Raw genomic sequence first — 17,294 nt, 5'->3', positions numbered from 1 at the left:
AGGTCTGCTGCACAGACTCATAACGTGCGTCAAGCGAAAACACCGGAATATACTCTGCTATTGCTGCAACAGTCAGAGTCACCAGCAAAACTACATTGCACTGTGGACATTCGTGCTGGGACATTGCAAAAGACAGTTAAACTTACAGTGGATACGGGAGCCTCAGTGTCAGTCTTGCCAAAATGCATAGTGGAGGAATACTTAGAGGGAGTGCCTCTACAGCCGCCTGCAGCTCGTCTTGTGACACACTCCCAAACTCCATTCAAAGTGCTGGGACGCATGACTGCTACAGTGGTGAGGAACAGTGAGTACTGTTAAGTGAACTTTTATGTAACAGAGACTGGGACTCCGCTAATGTGCATGGATTTGATAACTGCACTTAAGCTGCGTATTGAAGGTAACAAGGTGCTTTCTGTCTCACCTGCCTGCAACCCTCCTGCCTCCAGCCCAGTCATGCAGCTCTCCAAAGCCGAAGCGCAAGCTCCAACAGTGGGTTGTGTGAAAAGTTTCATGTATAAAGTTAAGTTCTCTGAGTCTGCCATACCTGTTTGCCAAAAGCTACAACGTCTGCCCTTTGCTGTCCGATCTGATGTGTCTGATTAATTGAATAGATTGCTCTCTGCTGGGGTGATTGAACGGATTGTCGCATCACCCTGGGTTTTACCCATCGGGACTCATAAGAAAACAGGTGGCATAAGAATGTGTGTTGACCTCAGAGAACCAAATAAAGCCATAGTGGTGGACAGTCATCCTCTACCACATATGGATGAACTGCTTTCTACTCTTGCTTACACTTGAACGTATGTTGGTCTCCTGTGCTTTATTATACTACTTGCAACATAACACAGTGTCTGAAAGAATAGGGACACTATGCCTATAAATGTTTACGTGTAAATGCTTGCAAATAAACATTGTTAATAAATATTACTGAATATGGTTTTAAAATGTTTCCATTTTTTTAAATAGATGTTTGCACGACCTTTCTTTCGTTGGTTCAATAATACACAATTTGGTTAAAAAAATCTTTATTTTGGATATTGAAAGATATGCAAGTGACAGTTCTTTGTTTTTTGCCTTACGGCTATTGTGTAATATCTTCTTGTGGGTTCTCTGGATTTCCTCGTGACACTTACCCGCACAAGTTCGGATTTGGGTGGTGGCTGTACCGGGGCAGGCAGGCCGAGCCGTCTTGGGTCATCAAGCCTCATAACAATGCTGTTTGCCAACGCTTGTAACTAAGAAAAAATACAAAGCAATCTTTTTGCAAACATGTTTACAAGCGGGCAACTACACCAAAGGTATAACATGGCTAAAGCTATAATGGAGGTTCACGTATTGTAACTGTGCGTTCACACCAAAAGCTGTAAAAGATGCAAAATCGCCGAATAGCTCAAAACGCAACGCTGACCAAAATATTTACAGCTCATATCGCTCTTGCTTTTCCATTTAAAAGGAGCTGCGCTTTTTGCCTGCATGCTCGTAGTTGAGGCAAGTGCTGCTGCTGATGCCGAGCCACAAAAACACAAGATAGTCATAAGTTTGGTCAATAGAAAAAGAATAATAAGCTTAAATACATGAAACACTGAATAACTAATTAATGGAGCGATTGCTTGTATGCTAGATTATAGCTTAGTTGATCGCTATCGTGTGTGTGTGTGTGTGTGTGTGTGTGTGTGTGTGTGTGTGTGTGTGTGTGTGTGTGTGTGTGGTATTGTTTATTATGGAAAAGATCCGCTCAACGGGAGCATTTGTGCCAGGCAGACACACGGTAAACTGACAAATTAGAAATAGGTTTTTGTGCAGTATCTCCCTGCTTCCGAAATGCGTGCACATCTCCACCACCGCTCGTCCTCTGGTTTCCATCAGCATTCCATGTGTGACCATCCCTGTTGTGTATTGCGGATTGCGTATGCCCTCATACATTGATGAAATCATATGCTGGATGCTTTTGTTTTCTATGTGTTTTTTAGTTAATGTTCGGGCTATAATAAGACCACGTTGGCTATGCAATCACGGACAAAAGGGGATAGTGCTTGGTGGGGCATTTGAGCTCGGGACAGGCAACTCAAAATCGTGACGGTCCTGGCAAAACCGGGACGTCTGGTCACCCTATGTGGCCTATCTGCAATTGGTTAGATCAATTTTACAGAGAGTGTACGGGAATGCAAATGAATTGCATTCCCGCTATAAAAAAGTGTTCCCGCTCTGAAATTAGCGTTCTAGCGCTCAAATTATGTTCTATAAATAGCCTACCTGCGGTCCCTATATTCAAGTCAATATGGAAGACCAGGATATTGTTGCTATTGCTGCTGCTGTGTTCTACCTGCGAAGACGTCGTCGGCCTTGTCTCATTTGGGTGCACGAAATTCTCCAGAGATGTGAGCAGCACGGCGAGCTTCATCGGCTGGTGCAGGAGTTGCGGCTAGATGGCGCTAGGTTCCAGCGCTATTTCAGGCTGGATATGGAGCAGTTCGACAATTTGCTGTCGAAAGTGGGGCCGCTGATATCCATGCAGGCAATGAATAACCGTCGCCCGATACCTCCCGCTGAGCGCTTGGCCATTTGTCTGCGGTTCCTTGCCACAGGGGACTCCTACCGCAGCATAGCTTACAGTTATCGTGTGGGCGTGAGCACCATGGCGGGCATCGTGACCCAGGTCGCCAGGGTCATCTGGGATGCCTTGGTGCAGGAGTACATGCCAGTGCCCACCACAGAGGACTGGAGGAGCATCGCGGAGGGCTTCGATCGCCGGTGGGCCTTCGCCAACTGCCTGGGATCCATAGATGGGAAGCACGTGGTGATCACGGCCCCAGACAGCTCAGGGTCCCTGTATTATAACTATAAGGGAACCTACTCCATTGTGCTCTTGGCTGTGGTGGATTCTGAGTACTGCTTCAGAGTGCTGGATGTTGGTAGCTACGGGAGGACCAGCGACGGCGGTGTGTTGGCCAACTGCAGCTTTGTCAGGGCGCTGCGGGAACCTTGGCCTGCCACAGGATGCTCTGCTGCCAGGTGCTGAGCATTTGGGACCACAGCCATTTGTCTTTGTTGCAGATGAGGCCTTCCCACTGCGCCGTGACCTCATGCAGCCTTTTCCAGGCATCCACCTGTATGGCAACCAGCTCTCGTGCAGGGTACTGCATTATATGGCCAGCCGGACATATCACATGATATAGGCTATACACTCTTAGAAAAATCTCAGGCATTCGAATAGCGGTCTAGTGATCTAAATCAACAAGAACTTGGATTTAGGGATTTAGCCTGTATCTGGGGGACTAGACAGACGAACAGCAAAGCAACCATGGAAACAAAGGTGTTTGGTAGCAAGTACGCTAACACCCCAGCAAGCAAGCTAGAACATACAGGGCTCGCAACAAAACGGTGGAGCAAACACATTTTTACAGAGACTATCAACATCAAGAAGCCACAATACAAAGAGGACAAAGTTCACCCAAGGGTACTTACAATTTCATGAGCAACACGGCCATGGCAAGTCGGCATCCGATTTGCAGTCTTCTTTTTCTTTCAGTTCACACTATTCCTGAGAAGCTCGCCCAACGTTTACTTGTGTCTGAAGCCTCTCTGTCGGTCAGTCTCCCTTTTCTCTTCTTTCGTTTCTCCGACATTGGGTTTCTCTGTCTCTTTTTAGTCGGCTGATCCATGATGAGAGATCCGAGACTCCTGCGAGAGTGGGCGGCGGATCGCCGGCAGAAACTTGCATATTCCCTTTGTCCGCCAAGATGCGCTAGAGGGAGTCGAAACAGCGACCAATCGACCCATAAAGGGTTATAGAACCATCACAATGACTCAACCTGTTATATTAAGGTAAATTAAGCCAAAAAAGTTCCCCTTTAACACTCAAACAGAAATTGTGTCTGAATATTAGAAACACAATCACATAAAAGCTCATACTTTATTTTCTATACTGCTTTTTTTCTAAAAAAAAAAAATTCCTCTAAAAATTACAATTACATGCGTCTTTATTTTTCAGACACGCATGCAATTGCAATGACACAAGAGCTGCTTTCAGAATTTGGGTCATCTTACAAATCATAAAATAAACACTTAAACAAAAGACATTGTATGACACCCTGGTTCGGGAAAATCTAAAGGAGAACATTCTGTCACATTTCAGCGCCCAACAACACAGCAAGATGACGGAGTTGGATAATGGTTGCCCTGTTTGGTCTCCAGCCAGCGCTGTGACGTCATAATGAGGTCGATGAGTCGGGTCGTCTATGTTTCTCAGGGGAAGCCCCCTCGAAACAGATCAACAGCGAGGCCCCGAAACCAGTTTGGATACGACTTGTTTCTCTGTCCCAGTGCGGACTCTGCAGAAAGACAAGTTGAAACATATAATCACCAAACTTTTGAAATGGGACCGAGAATCCTCTATAGCAGATTAAACTATTGGAGAAAAATCAGTTGCCGATCTTTTTGTAAGAGCACAGAGATGACTTTGTTCATTTTAACAATATTTTTCATAAATTATGCTCTATAAATAAATGTTCTGCTTGAATGCGATTTAAGGTAGGGATTCGGGACAAATGGTTTCTTGACATTGTCCCATGTTATTGCATGTTTTTGATAGTATTCATAGCCTATTACTTTCTGAAATCGGTCGCCAATGTCATAGCTCATTTCATGAATACACTTTAGTTATTTTCTGTAAACGCTTAATGGTAATGCAGCGTGTCTCTTCTATCCACAATAGTCTTAATACAACCATTTCTAACACCTTCATTTAACCAGTCTAGCATAATTGGAAACCTCACCACCTTTAACCGATTAAGCTAACCAAATATACACTTTTAATATTGATACACCTACTATATAGGCCTGCCTATTTCAATATATGTTTAAGATCTTTTTAAAAAGTGGCAGGACTTTGTGAAACGAAAGGCTTGTTGTTTTCATTGATGATGAACTAGGCAGTGACAATGCAGGATATGACTCGACTGGTGTGACATGTGATCAATGAGAAACGCAGAAAGATGATAAGATCAAAATGAATAAACAGAAGAGAAACCGTCCTTCTAATATTTACCAGAAGTTAACACGTCTTTGATCTACCTGTGGGATTGTGCTAAATATAGAAAAATGTATCCGTACACCACCGTTAACAGCAAGTTACAAGTTAAGTTGTGTGGTTGCGTGCGTGTGGGTGAGAGAGAGACCGAGCCTATTGATTCACGCACTTCCAGAAAGGAGCTCTCGATGGGGAAGTTGCACAACCCAGCCGACGTTGAGGCAGTGTGCTTATTATGGACTTATTATTAACACTAGACGCCGACTCTACTCTACTCTATCAGATAGCACATACAACCTGGATTCGAAATACCCACTAGGGTTTTGCAAATTATTTTTATTTCTTTCCGTGTTTGCACTAGCAGACTGTTCTGGTTTCGTGTGACGGCCAGCCTGCGGTTGCCCATATTTGGAGGGCGGACGAGAAGGGGCGGCATCTGCGCACCTGTGGACGTGACGTCACTGTCCGATCATACCTGCTTAACAACTTGTCCTGCTGTTTCGGTCGGCGAAATACTACCGTCTGCTACGAACACAAGGAAATTAAACCAACAAAGAGCAGCCTCCTCGACGGATTGATTTAGTTGGATTGAATTCAGTTGAATTCTGAACACAGGATCTTTTAACACCAATGGGCCTGGTTTTGTGGCTGGGAGTTGGACTTCTCCTCGTCTTCGCCCAGGTGAGATTTCCTGACTTTTGTGTGGGCTCCACGACGCCATTCTTCTGTGTGGCCTACGCCCAACTTCGTACTTTTACATTTGACGCTGTCCAGTTGTTAAGTTTTAAATTCATAAACATTAAAATAATATAGCCTCGGCCTATAGGCCTATTGCATTTTCCATATTCCTACTTCCTCGAAGTCCTTTTTGTTATTTCGGTTTTTTTGAGTGCGAATCTGCGTTACAAACGAATGTAGTCGTGTATACTAGTTTAACTAGTCATGTATTCTAGTGTAACTAGTTTTGTATCACAGCTTAATCGACATTTCAGTGGAATATGTGAAAACATTGGGAACCAACTAAACCTCATCACGTCGGTACAGGCCTATGAGCCTACATGTTGAAACACACGACATACATACATTAAGTTAGATACAATTGAAATACTATACGTATATGTTGAAACACATAACATAAATGTTGAAAAACATTGCTGAAATATAATGTTGAAATATCGTGTGCCTCCTGGACCATCCATCCATCCAGCTACAATGATCTCTCCTCAAACCATCATAGATATGTTCCACTATAACTTTTTCCCCTGAACGTGTGCGTCTTTTCTTCTACAGGCTTGGGCATCAACTCCTGAAAGGCAAAAATGTGTGCCTGGTTTCAAGAAGGATTCGAACCTTTTCCAAGTAGACAGAAGACATCTTCATAGCGGACATGTCCTTGGAAAAGGTAACAATGGTTTTCTATATGCCGTCATGATTCTTGAGTACATACTGCAAACGTATATAGCTGGGCCAGGGCCTACCTAAAATATAGACCCAGGTCAACTAGTATACTTTAGTTGGAAATAATTCCATACGACTAATGTAGTGCCCGTTGAGTGCACTTAGCTACAGACAGGGGAGTGGTGTATTGCTAGTTTTATGGCTCAACAACAGGGGCGTAGCCACATGGGTGGCCAGTCTGAAAAAATAAAATTAACAAATCCTCAACGGACACGGTCTAAAGAAAGCTGAAATATATGCACTATTAGTTTGATCTTACTTTGACCTATTATTCTTATTTAAAGTGTTATATTTTGACATTAATAAATAAATAAATAAATGAATAAATATTGCACTTAAAATAGCCCCCCCCCCCCCATTGACAATCAAGTGCCGCCCCCCCCCGTCCTGGCTACGCCCCTGCTCAACAACTCTGAGAATCGAAATGTTATGAGACTGAATAATTATTGAATATCAATATCAATAATGTCGATATCACCGTTTCATGTAACGCCGGATGCAACTACTCCTTTCTACTACTTTCAGTTGGTTTCATTGAAGCTGTCTGGTCAACCTCTGACAATTCAACACATCGTAATCAATTATTTTTCAAACCAATGAACAAATCTACACACTTGTATCTTCAATAATACCTAAGCAAAATTTCGATATCTTTTATACTTTTTTCAGAATTTTTTTCACAGTTTTCGTTTCTTACCGTCATAGTATTCAGTTGCTCTCATTGATTTGCTTTGACGCCAGAGCATGAGGACGTTCATGCACACACACACTCAAAAGTGTCCACGTTTATGGACACTTTTGATCCGATGAGAAGTGGAAGGACAGCTCAATCTGAATAATAAATTATCATATATACGCCTCAATCGGAATACAATTCTCTGATCGGAATAGAATTCCATGTCCCAGTAACTTATCAACCCGAGCGTGTCCGGTTGCTAAGCGGCATCAACGACGTTGACGCCGCTATTATTAACCCTGCAAACTATTAACGCCGCTATTATTAACCCCGCGAACTATTACTAGCTCAATTTTCGATCTACCTATGACATCTGATCTAAAGAATGTGACTATTTCTCTGCTGATCAACACTGCGAATTGTAATTGTAAAAAGACACACCGTGTGAAGATATTGTTTAGTTTTGGCAAGGAGCCGTATAATAAGCGGGAAAATGCATAATATAATGTATCCCTTACATATCATGTTAATGTAAATCCAGACCAACATAACTGTTGTGCGTGAGACATACGGACGTACACGATTAGATTTCTAAACGGAATAGAAGTGTCCATGTTAACTCTGCTTAGACCACACGCAATGGCTCCACCATTGTCTACACACACACACACACATTCACACTCACACACAGGAGCGACCATCAGTTTTTCAGGGTGACATGCAGTGGAGTGTGATGTGATTTCACCTTGCGAGCAGACCGGTAGGTTTCGAGCCCCTCCTTTCGTAGCAGTGAGTGAATACGTCAGGTCAGCGCTACAGAGTGTGTTTCCACCTGTGCCAGTTAACTTCAATAACAATTTGCGGGGCTTTTTAAGCTGTATAATTAGCTAACACAGCACACCACAGCGCTGTTTTTCTGGCAATAAAAAAACAATTACGAAAAGAAAAAATCGCCTTTTCATCAGCAACTTGAGACAATTGACGATTGAATCCATCTATTGTCAATAGTCGATATAATCGACCATCGGCTTATCCCTAATGTCAACGTTAAAATGTATCTGTTACATGTTCTTGTATGTATCTTAATGTAACGGGAACCCACTCGACTCGCCACCACAGCACCGGTTTCCTCAAACACTAGAATGGTATAATGCATGGTCACTAATGGAATTTTAAATTCATTATGTATTAGTATTGATGTTCCTCCAGAAACATGAATAACTAATGGTTGCTTGCAATATTATTGATTTGCATCTGCTGTTCTTTGTGTGTACATTTTGTCATCAGCTTCTTTTGTACACTCTGTTATAGTGTTATTTTTTATTTTTTAAGACTGCTACTAACCCTGGAAACCACCCTAAATTTAAAAATAGTTTGAATGTGAATGTCTGTGGCTTGACACGTTCATGCTTTCAACTTTTGTGGCCAAGTAGTCCTAAAAAACCAATTGAATATTTGCTGTTAAATTATCTCTAGGGAGTTATATATAGGGAGGAACTAGAAAGAAAAGAAAATTGTTTCCCTTTTCACTTAAGTTTACAATAAGTTGTTTTGGACGCCAGAGGCCTCCAAAACAAGCCACTGTTGGTCATCTAGTCTAAGCCTTTAAGCAAATACTGACCAACAGAAAGGAGGCATCAATGGCTATATAGCAAGGCTACGGTTTTGAAAATATATATATATATATATATATGTGTGTGTGTGTGTGTGTGTGTGTGTGTGTGTGTGTGTGTGTGTGTGTGTGTGTGTGTGTATATATATGTATACGTATGTATATATACGTATGTATGTATATGTATGTATATATACGTATATATATATATGTGTATATACGTGTATATATATGTATATATACGTGTATATACGTGTATATACGTGTATATACGTGTATATATACGTGTATATACGTGTATATATATGTATATATACGTGTATATACGTGTATATATATGTATATATATGTATATATACGTGTATATACGTGTATATATATGTATATATGTATACTTTTTCATACAGTTTGGCGGGCTCACACTAGCAATTTTCGGCTAGAACGCTAAGAAACATTCATTACTATTAAAATATCTCCCAACACACAACCATCTTTAATTTACATTTCTTGTTATACGATTCTCTACGTGTCATTGCGTTGAGTTCCTTTTCACCTAGCGTGCACTGGACTTTTCCTACTTGTGCATTAAACACTTCATTTATCCAGACCAGATGTAGCATTTATTATAAATTAACATCTTTAATGTAACGATGTGACGTTAAATTAGAGTGGTTTTGAAGGCCACATTTGGTTAGGCTAATGGTGCGTGGAAAAACTCTCGGGAAATGGGTATTTTAGCCGGGGGTCTGTGTTACACAACCTAAAAGCTGAGGCCAATTCAGTTTTTCTCACAACACGGAACCACTAGAAAACTAGGCTATAGCTTGTAGTCAGCAGGCTGTGTGGGTGTTGTAAGAAGCCTATCTGTGTCTGTTTGAAAATAAATGTGTTAAATTCTTAACTTCCCCCTTTGAAGCTGCAGAGCAGCTTCAGATTCATCATCCCTTGTCTCTGACTGCGTTGGGAAATTAGATAGCTGTTCATTTGAGCAGCGCAAACTATTACTAGCTAAATTTTCGATCTACCTATGACATCTGTTCTAAAGAATGTGCCTTACATTGTTGGTGGTGAAGAGTAGTAGTAAAAAGAGACCAGCATTTGGTTCAGTGCTAATTTCTCACCATTGCTCCTATTTCTTGTGTTTTGACTCAGGATTTATTCAGACGCAGTGTATAAAGGTTAACTTCTATTGTGCTGACATTTCAGTTGGTTTTGATGACTGCATGGCCCGTAAAAGATTCAAATTCGGCAGCAGCGACCGCCATTTCCATGTGGCACAGGACGGAACATTAATGGTAAGTGTGTTTTGCGATTTATAAATATAGCCTCTGTCCTAGTTTTGGATGTAATGTGTCTTAATGTGGTATTTTGTGAAGGTGACGAGAGAAACTACCATGCATGGAAAAAAAAGGGCCTTCCTCATCTCTTCGCTGAATTCTAATGGGCAAAAATTTAGTACAATAATCAGGGTGCAACTCCATGGCAATGGCCGTCATCACCCTGGAAATAACCCCATGAAAATTCAGCCACATCAGAATCCAGGAAAGGAACTGCAAAAGAGTGCAAATGTGGACCCTTCCAATAAGACAGAGGTATCTTTGTGGTCCCAGTCATAAAAAACAGTTTATTTTCTGAGATGTATTTCATTGTTTGCCATGCCAAGTTCTCAACATTAATTCTCTTTTTTTTTTTTGCAATTCTATCCCTCCTATTTTAAATTCAACATTAATCCTTGAACTCTTTTTAGGTTATTCAAAACCTGCCAGTTTTGCGCTTTCTTAAGTTTTCTAAGAGGCAGAAGAGGGATTGGGTTATCCCTGCTCTTAACATTCTGGAGAATGATAGGGGGCCCTACCCCAAACGAGTGGCTCAGGTAAGATGACGTTAGGCTATTTTTTAACTTGAACTACATGTGAAGATTCTTACTTAACAATATCGAAATCCAAAGTGAAAGGTATTGAATTACTATTCAGTCTTACCAGAGTAACAATGTTTTTTACGTATTATCTTCCTTTTAGATTCGTTCTGATAAAGATAAAGAGTCAAGAATGGAGTACAAGATAACGGGTCCAGGAGCAAATGAGGGCCTCTTCACTATCGATAGAAACAGCGGCGAGCTTTTTGTGACCCAGCCCCTAGACCGGGAGAAGACAGATAAGTACATGGTAGGGAAAACCTGCTGGCCAAATTAAAATATGTCAATATGCACGACCCTTGCATGTAAAATAATCAATATTTATCTATGCAGTTCGACGCTCATGCCAACGTAGCGGGCATGGTGAACGCTCCGGCTGAGGCAGCCATGGCCATCATTGTAAATGTCCTCGACGCCAATGACAACAAACCAGTCTTCACCGAAGAACCCTATGTCGGAGAAGTTGCAGAAGTTTCAGCAAAAGGTAATGCCACACAGAGGAAATCAAAACCATTTCTATAGAATGTGTCGACTTGCAATTTGAGATTAACCCGCCGATGACTAAATTACAATTACAATTAGGGCATTTAGCAGACGCTTTTATCCAAAGCGACTTACATCGGTTAATACACACATTTGCACACCGACGGTAGAGTCAACCATGCAAGGCGACAGCCAGCTCGTCAGGAGAAATTAGGGTTAAGTGTCTTGCTCAGGGACACATCATGTGAGGATCGAACTAGCAACCTTTCGGTTACAAGACAAATGCTCTACCTCCTGAGCTAAGCCAACCCCATATTAATTAATTACCACCACTTAATAATTAAATGCTTTTAAAATGTAACTATTGGAATTAACATGGAACAGAATGCATTGAATGCACTTGAATTTTAAATTAACACTGCAGCTTATGATTGAAAGCCTATATTTTTTGCCCATCTCTGCAACACACGCTTATCTTCATAGTAGATTTTTGTAATTATTTTTTTGGATTAATTTAGTCTATAAAATGTGCTTGCTTTATCTGACAACCCGCCAAGAAGAGCTATGCTATAGTTCACATGAATATCCATGTACAAAATATTTAAATTGAACTGAAGCATTAAGCAGCAAATCTTATTTTTACTTGATAAATTATTTAAACAATTGATTTATTAAAATTAGAATTGATTAATTGTCGGGGGGGGGTGGTGCTAACGGAACTTATCGATTAATCGACTTATCGTTGCAGCCCTACTCTACATCCACATTGTTTTCTAGATGTGACCACCGACTACAACTGGAGCGCTTCATAGTTTTGTAAATCCATTCTTTCTGCTTTCCCCTGTCTTTCCCTTGCAGACTTTGAAGTGATTACAATCAAAGCCACTGATCTGGACGACCCAGAGACTTATAATGCTGTTGTCCGCTATAAAATTTTGAGCCAGGAGCCAAGGTTTCCCACTCCTGAATTGTTTGACATAAATCCTGTTACTGGAGTCATCAGAGTCAAAAGCCAAGGGCTCGACAGAGAGGTACGGATTTATATTAATTTGTCCAAGGCAGTCATTTTAAGCAGAAAGGTTTCCATATACACAATTATTTTATTGAAAATGGACTTTAAATCTGTATATTTTTCTGCAGAAATACCCGATGTACACTCTGGAAGTAGAAGCTGCAGACATGGAAGGAAACGGCCTGACTGTTATAGGGCATGTTCACCTCACAGTTACTGATAGTAACGACAACGCCCCGGCCTTTGAGAAGGCTCAGGCAAGTACACGTGTGAAGACCTTTCATTCTTTACGGAACCAGACCCATTTCTTTTATTGATTTTTGGCTTGTGACGTGTCAGTATCAAACCGCTTGGAGACTCTGACTTGACTTCGACTCGCCTCTTGTAAGACTTACTCAAGGATTAACTGCTTTGAGGCTGAAGTCTTGCTTGAGAAAACAATTTGCTCCGATTCTAAGGGTTATGGTAAATTGTCATTGCCCAGTGCCCTCCAAGATAAAGCGCATGGCTAATAGGCTTATTGACTTTGTAATGTGAATGTCTAGTATTCAGGGTTTCTCCCGAAAAAATCTTTGTTGAGGGGGATCAGAGAAAATGCCCTGATTGTTCAGAAATTAGGGGGAGTTGTGGACTGGAACGACTGGGACAATCCCTGGTCCATTTATAGTGGTGTTAACTGAAAACCTAAACGCAGAAACAATGGCGTTAAAGTGTTGTTCATAGACGTGATCCCTGTTCAGGTTTTAGCAGTCCATAGAACCCCCAGTACAGCTCTTCATGAGTCCAAAATGACGGACCCAAACCCAAATTAACCCCTAAGATGATTATGCAAACTGGACAATTCCAGGCTATCCATTCAGTTCCAATCCACATATTGGGCAAAATTGAATTGCATCATTATTTAATGGTTTATATGTTTACATTTTATTTTCCTTTATCATTCTTTCTGGTCAAAAATGCACAGTATAATGCCAGTGTCCCAGAAAACAAAGTGGGAGCGCTGGTTGTGAAGATGTCTGTAACGGATGGGGACGAGCGTCAGTCTCCAGCCTGGAATGCAAAGTTTCAAATTGTTGCTGGAGATAAGAATGGCCAATTCACTGTGGAAACCGGACCTGGCAAGCAAGAAGGAATCATTACAACTGTAAAGGTAGGGTTGAATCTCGAGTAGTGGCTTAAGAAAAATGTTCTGTACACGATACTACAAAATACGTTTAAATGTACCAATATTTCATAAAAATCTCTACATTTGAATGAACTAATCAAAACCTCTATTTAGGGTCTGGACTATGAGATGACCCAGACCTACACCCTGCTTGTGGCCGTTGAAAACGAGATTCCCTTTGCCAGCCGCCTTCGGACAGCTACTGCCACGGTGGTGGTTTCTGTAGAAGATGTGAATGAGGCTCCTGTGTTTAGGCCATCCATTCAGGTTGTGAAGAAGAAGGAAGATCTCGCAATTGCCAGTGACATTGTGCAGTTTACTGCAACCGACCCTGACACTGCACGCAGTCAGAAAGTCTCGTAAGTTAAAATTGTTTGTTTATTTAACGATTACTTTCCATTTCTGAAACAACCACTTTTTTTTTGGATCATGAAGCATTTGCATGTCACTTTTCACTCTGTATACCCAGGTATAAGATCATGAAGCATTTGCATGTCACTTTTCACTCTGTATATCCAGGTACAAGATTATGAAAGACCCAGCGCGGTGGCTCAGTGTGAACCCGGACACGGGTTTGATTAAAGTGAAGAATGGCATGGACAGAGAGAGCCAATACGTCCAAGACGGCAAATACACTGCCCTGATAATGGCATATGACGATGGTATGTAGGAATATTAAAGATTCATTATATTTAAGAAATATTGGTGCAAGTACAATTTAATTTTAGGGTTTATGATATATTTGATTTGTTTTTCTTTTTAAGATGTTTCCCCAGCCACTGGTACAGGAACCCTGGAAATTGAACTAGAAGATGTTAACGACAACATCCCTTCAATCAATGAGCGCATCATTAAGGTGTGTGTGTGTGTGTGTGTGTGTGTGTGTGTGTGTGTGTGTGTGTGTGTGTGTGTGTTATTAAGCACATCTTTTCTCTACCTTTTTTAGGTTTGCAATAAGGAATCTAGCCCACAGCTGCTCTCTGTGACGGACGCCGATGGGCCAGACTTTGCTGCACCCTATACTGTATCCCTAATGGGCATGTCCAAGAATAACTGGACTGCTAAAATGGATGACACAAGTTTGTACTTCTACTTTTTACAGGGACATAAATGTTGGAATAATTGTAATGGTATGGGGTATTATAGTGAACTGTTAATCTACCATGATTAATGGATATGTGAAGTAGCTCTTATTGTAAATTGATTGACATTTGAACATTATCCATTATATTTATGTGACAGACCCTGTTCACAGCTTAAAAATCATTAAAATGATGGTGTCTAGACTTATTTTTCTCATCCTTCCCTCTTTGTTTAATCTAGAAACAGGGATAATCCTGACATTAATCAGGCCCCTTCTCCTGGGAGACTACAATGTAGTCCTGAGAGTGGCAGACAACCATGGTCTAGAGCAAGACAACATTGTCATGGCCACAGTTTGTGACTGTACAGGAAATGAAGTGATCTGCAAAGGTCGGATCAATGAGGGAGCCATTGGTCTGCCGGTCATCCTAGGAATTTTGGGAGCTGTTCTGCTGCTGCTATGTAAGTTTGTTTATTAAATAAGACATTGTCATAAAAGGCCCATCCTTCAACTCGTGATTTCAATTGGCTATTGTTTTACTTTTTTTTTAAATTTATTTTGTTTAAAGAAGGCAACATTTGACCTTGCTGACATCCTCTTAAAACGGCCAAAAGCTAAATACGCTTTTACTATTGTGCCATGATTTTTTTTTGGTCTATTTGGACTCCAATCATATTAATAAACATCAAGTCATCAGGGTACTTCAGTTTGGTCAACTGAATCACCATGAGGCCAGCCCTCAATTTTCCTTAAAAGGGTTAAGTAACTTTCTGGAAGCTTCAAGGGTGAGGAGGGGACTGCATGTGGTGGGGTTTTCTTGTTTCTTTGCCTCGCTGCCTTTTAAAGAATGGGACATTGTAGTCATAAGTATTAACCAAATCAACAGGAAGGCACTTGTGTCTTTTGGACCACAATATAACTTGCTGGCTCTCATGGCAATTTCCTTTTCAGCTCTGGCACCAACATTGGTTAAATGTTATGAATTTTTACAATGATGTTATACTGTGGACAGGGCTACAGTTATATTAATGTATAGCTATACATGTCGAGACACATCCTTTGCTGAATAAGGATGATGGCACTGGGATGCTATTAATGACTGAAAAGTAAATTCAGCAACTTGCCTATCTGATCTCATAAGACAACTGTTTTATCTCTGCAGTGCTGGTATTGCTGCTGCTAATATTCATTAGACGCAGAGGTGGAGAGCAAAAGGAGCCTTTACTACCAAATGAGGACATCAGGGACAACATTTACTACTATGATGAAGAAGGGGGAGGAGAGGACGACCAGGTACGGTCCTGATATTGGCTCAATTGATCAAGAAATTTGTTTAAATGTGATGTAATTGTTGTTTAGGATGGCTGTTTTTGCTTCTGTTGTATTTATTAAGTTTACCTGCTGTGGTTTGACTTATATTTTTTTCTTTAAGGATTATTATGATCTGAGTGTGCTCCATCGTGGTCTGGACAACCGCCCTGAGGTCTTCCGGAATGACGTCATGCCATGCTTCATGCCTAAAGCCGAGTATCGACCTCGGCCTGCCAATCCTGAAGACATTGGCAAATTTATTGATGATGTGAGTCAATCGTGATTTTAAGTGTCATTTCATGATGATTCTTCAAATACAATGCTTTATAAAATCACTGACGTCTTGCATCAAAGCAAGTTACTTAATGCATCAGTTGGTGTAATTTACTTGAGTTTCACAGAAAATGTCTACACCCTAATCCTATGGCCTTTCCTATGCTTCTAGCTAACTTGTCATATCAATCTTATAGCTGGTCATGGTGAATGGGGAAAAAAAGTTTCACTCCACTGTATGCTACTGTTCTATTTGTCAAGCAAATGGGGATCTCTCTGTTTAATAATCTGTGTAATAATGCAATGACCCCCATTATATTGTATGCCCTCTTCAGAACCTGACGGCAGCAGACAACGACCCGCTGGCACCCCCCTATGACTCCCTCCTTGTCTTCGATGACGAGGGTAAAGGCTCTGATGCTGGCTCCCTGTCGTCCCTCAACTCCTCAAGCAGTGGGGACCAGGACTACGACTGCCTCGGTGAATGGGGTCCTCGCTTTAAGAAGCTAGCAGACATGTACGGAGGAGGAGAGGATGATATGCTGTAAATTCCTCAACGGTATGCTTGGCTGGTCTTGTTGGACAAAGCAAATACAAAAAAAAATCAAGATTCTTTAAGTATATGGAAGGGCAACCTATCACAAAGAATGGTGCACATAATTTTATCTGAGCTATGAACTAGATAATTCTGCACCTTTGATACACTTTTGATCTATCCTGTGTTTTCTTTTCAATTCTTATTTGCTGGCACTGATTTTATATTTGGAAGTTGATGAAAATGTTATTTTTTTCTCTTTAGTTGGATTTAACATTTTATATTGAAGCTTGTACTTTTTTCATTTTTTAAGTAATGACATCAATGATGTGCTGTAAGAACTGTTTTTTTTTTTAAAGCTTTTTTTAATTTGCAAATACAATTTTGAGTTTTATATATTCCTTTTCCTAGGATGTATTTCAACTAGGTAGATAGGATGACTAAAGTAAAGGGGACATTACGGGGAATGTTTTGAATAAATTTACTTGCAAGGTTTGTTGGTGTGATCAAGCCGAAATAAAAAAATATTATGCTAATCGGAGGATGTCTTTGCATAAACCTTCTGTGTGCTACTTTTCGAGTTAAGGTTAAGGATGAATGTGTTTGTGTAGTATTGCAATCTTGGTCATTTGTTTAGCTTTCTACAATCATGTTTTGTAGAGCTGAGGGCAGTTTCAGTATTTTTTAAGAAGAGCAGTGTGGAATTGTTGAAGGACATTTATTAAGTTAATGCAGTGTCAG

General features: G+C 40.8%; 1 protein-coding gene across 1 annotated transcript; it reads left to right on the top strand.

Annotated features, from left to right (window-relative positions):
- Positions 1-5,392: 5,392 nt before the first annotated feature.
- LOC307070617 (B-cadherin-like) lies at positions 5,393-17,094 on the top strand. Its single transcript, XM_079729165.1, has 18 exons — positions 5,393-5,710; positions 6,320-6,431; positions 9,982-10,070; positions 10,152-10,367; positions 10,523-10,648; positions 10,794-10,940; positions 11,024-11,174; positions 12,032-12,204; positions 12,314-12,442; positions 13,150-13,335; positions 13,465-13,709; positions 13,870-14,012; positions 14,115-14,206; positions 14,297-14,429; positions 14,674-14,895; positions 15,597-15,727; positions 15,867-16,013; positions 16,354-17,094. The coding sequence occupies exons 1-18, from the start codon at positions 5,660-5,662 to the stop codon at positions 16,564-16,566; spliced, it is 2,706 nt and encodes a 901-aa protein (XP_079585291.1). The 5' UTR covers positions 5,393-5,659; the 3' UTR covers positions 16,567-17,094.
- Positions 17,095-17,294: the final 200 nt, after the last annotated feature.

Source organism: Pollachius pollachius (genome assembly GCF_949987615.1).
Source record: "Pollachius pollachius genome assembly, chromosome: 2".
Lineage (NCBI taxonomy): Eukaryota > Metazoa > Chordata > Actinopteri > Gadiformes > Gadidae > Pollachius > Pollachius pollachius.
This window is presented reverse-complemented; position numbering and strand designations above follow the sequence as displayed.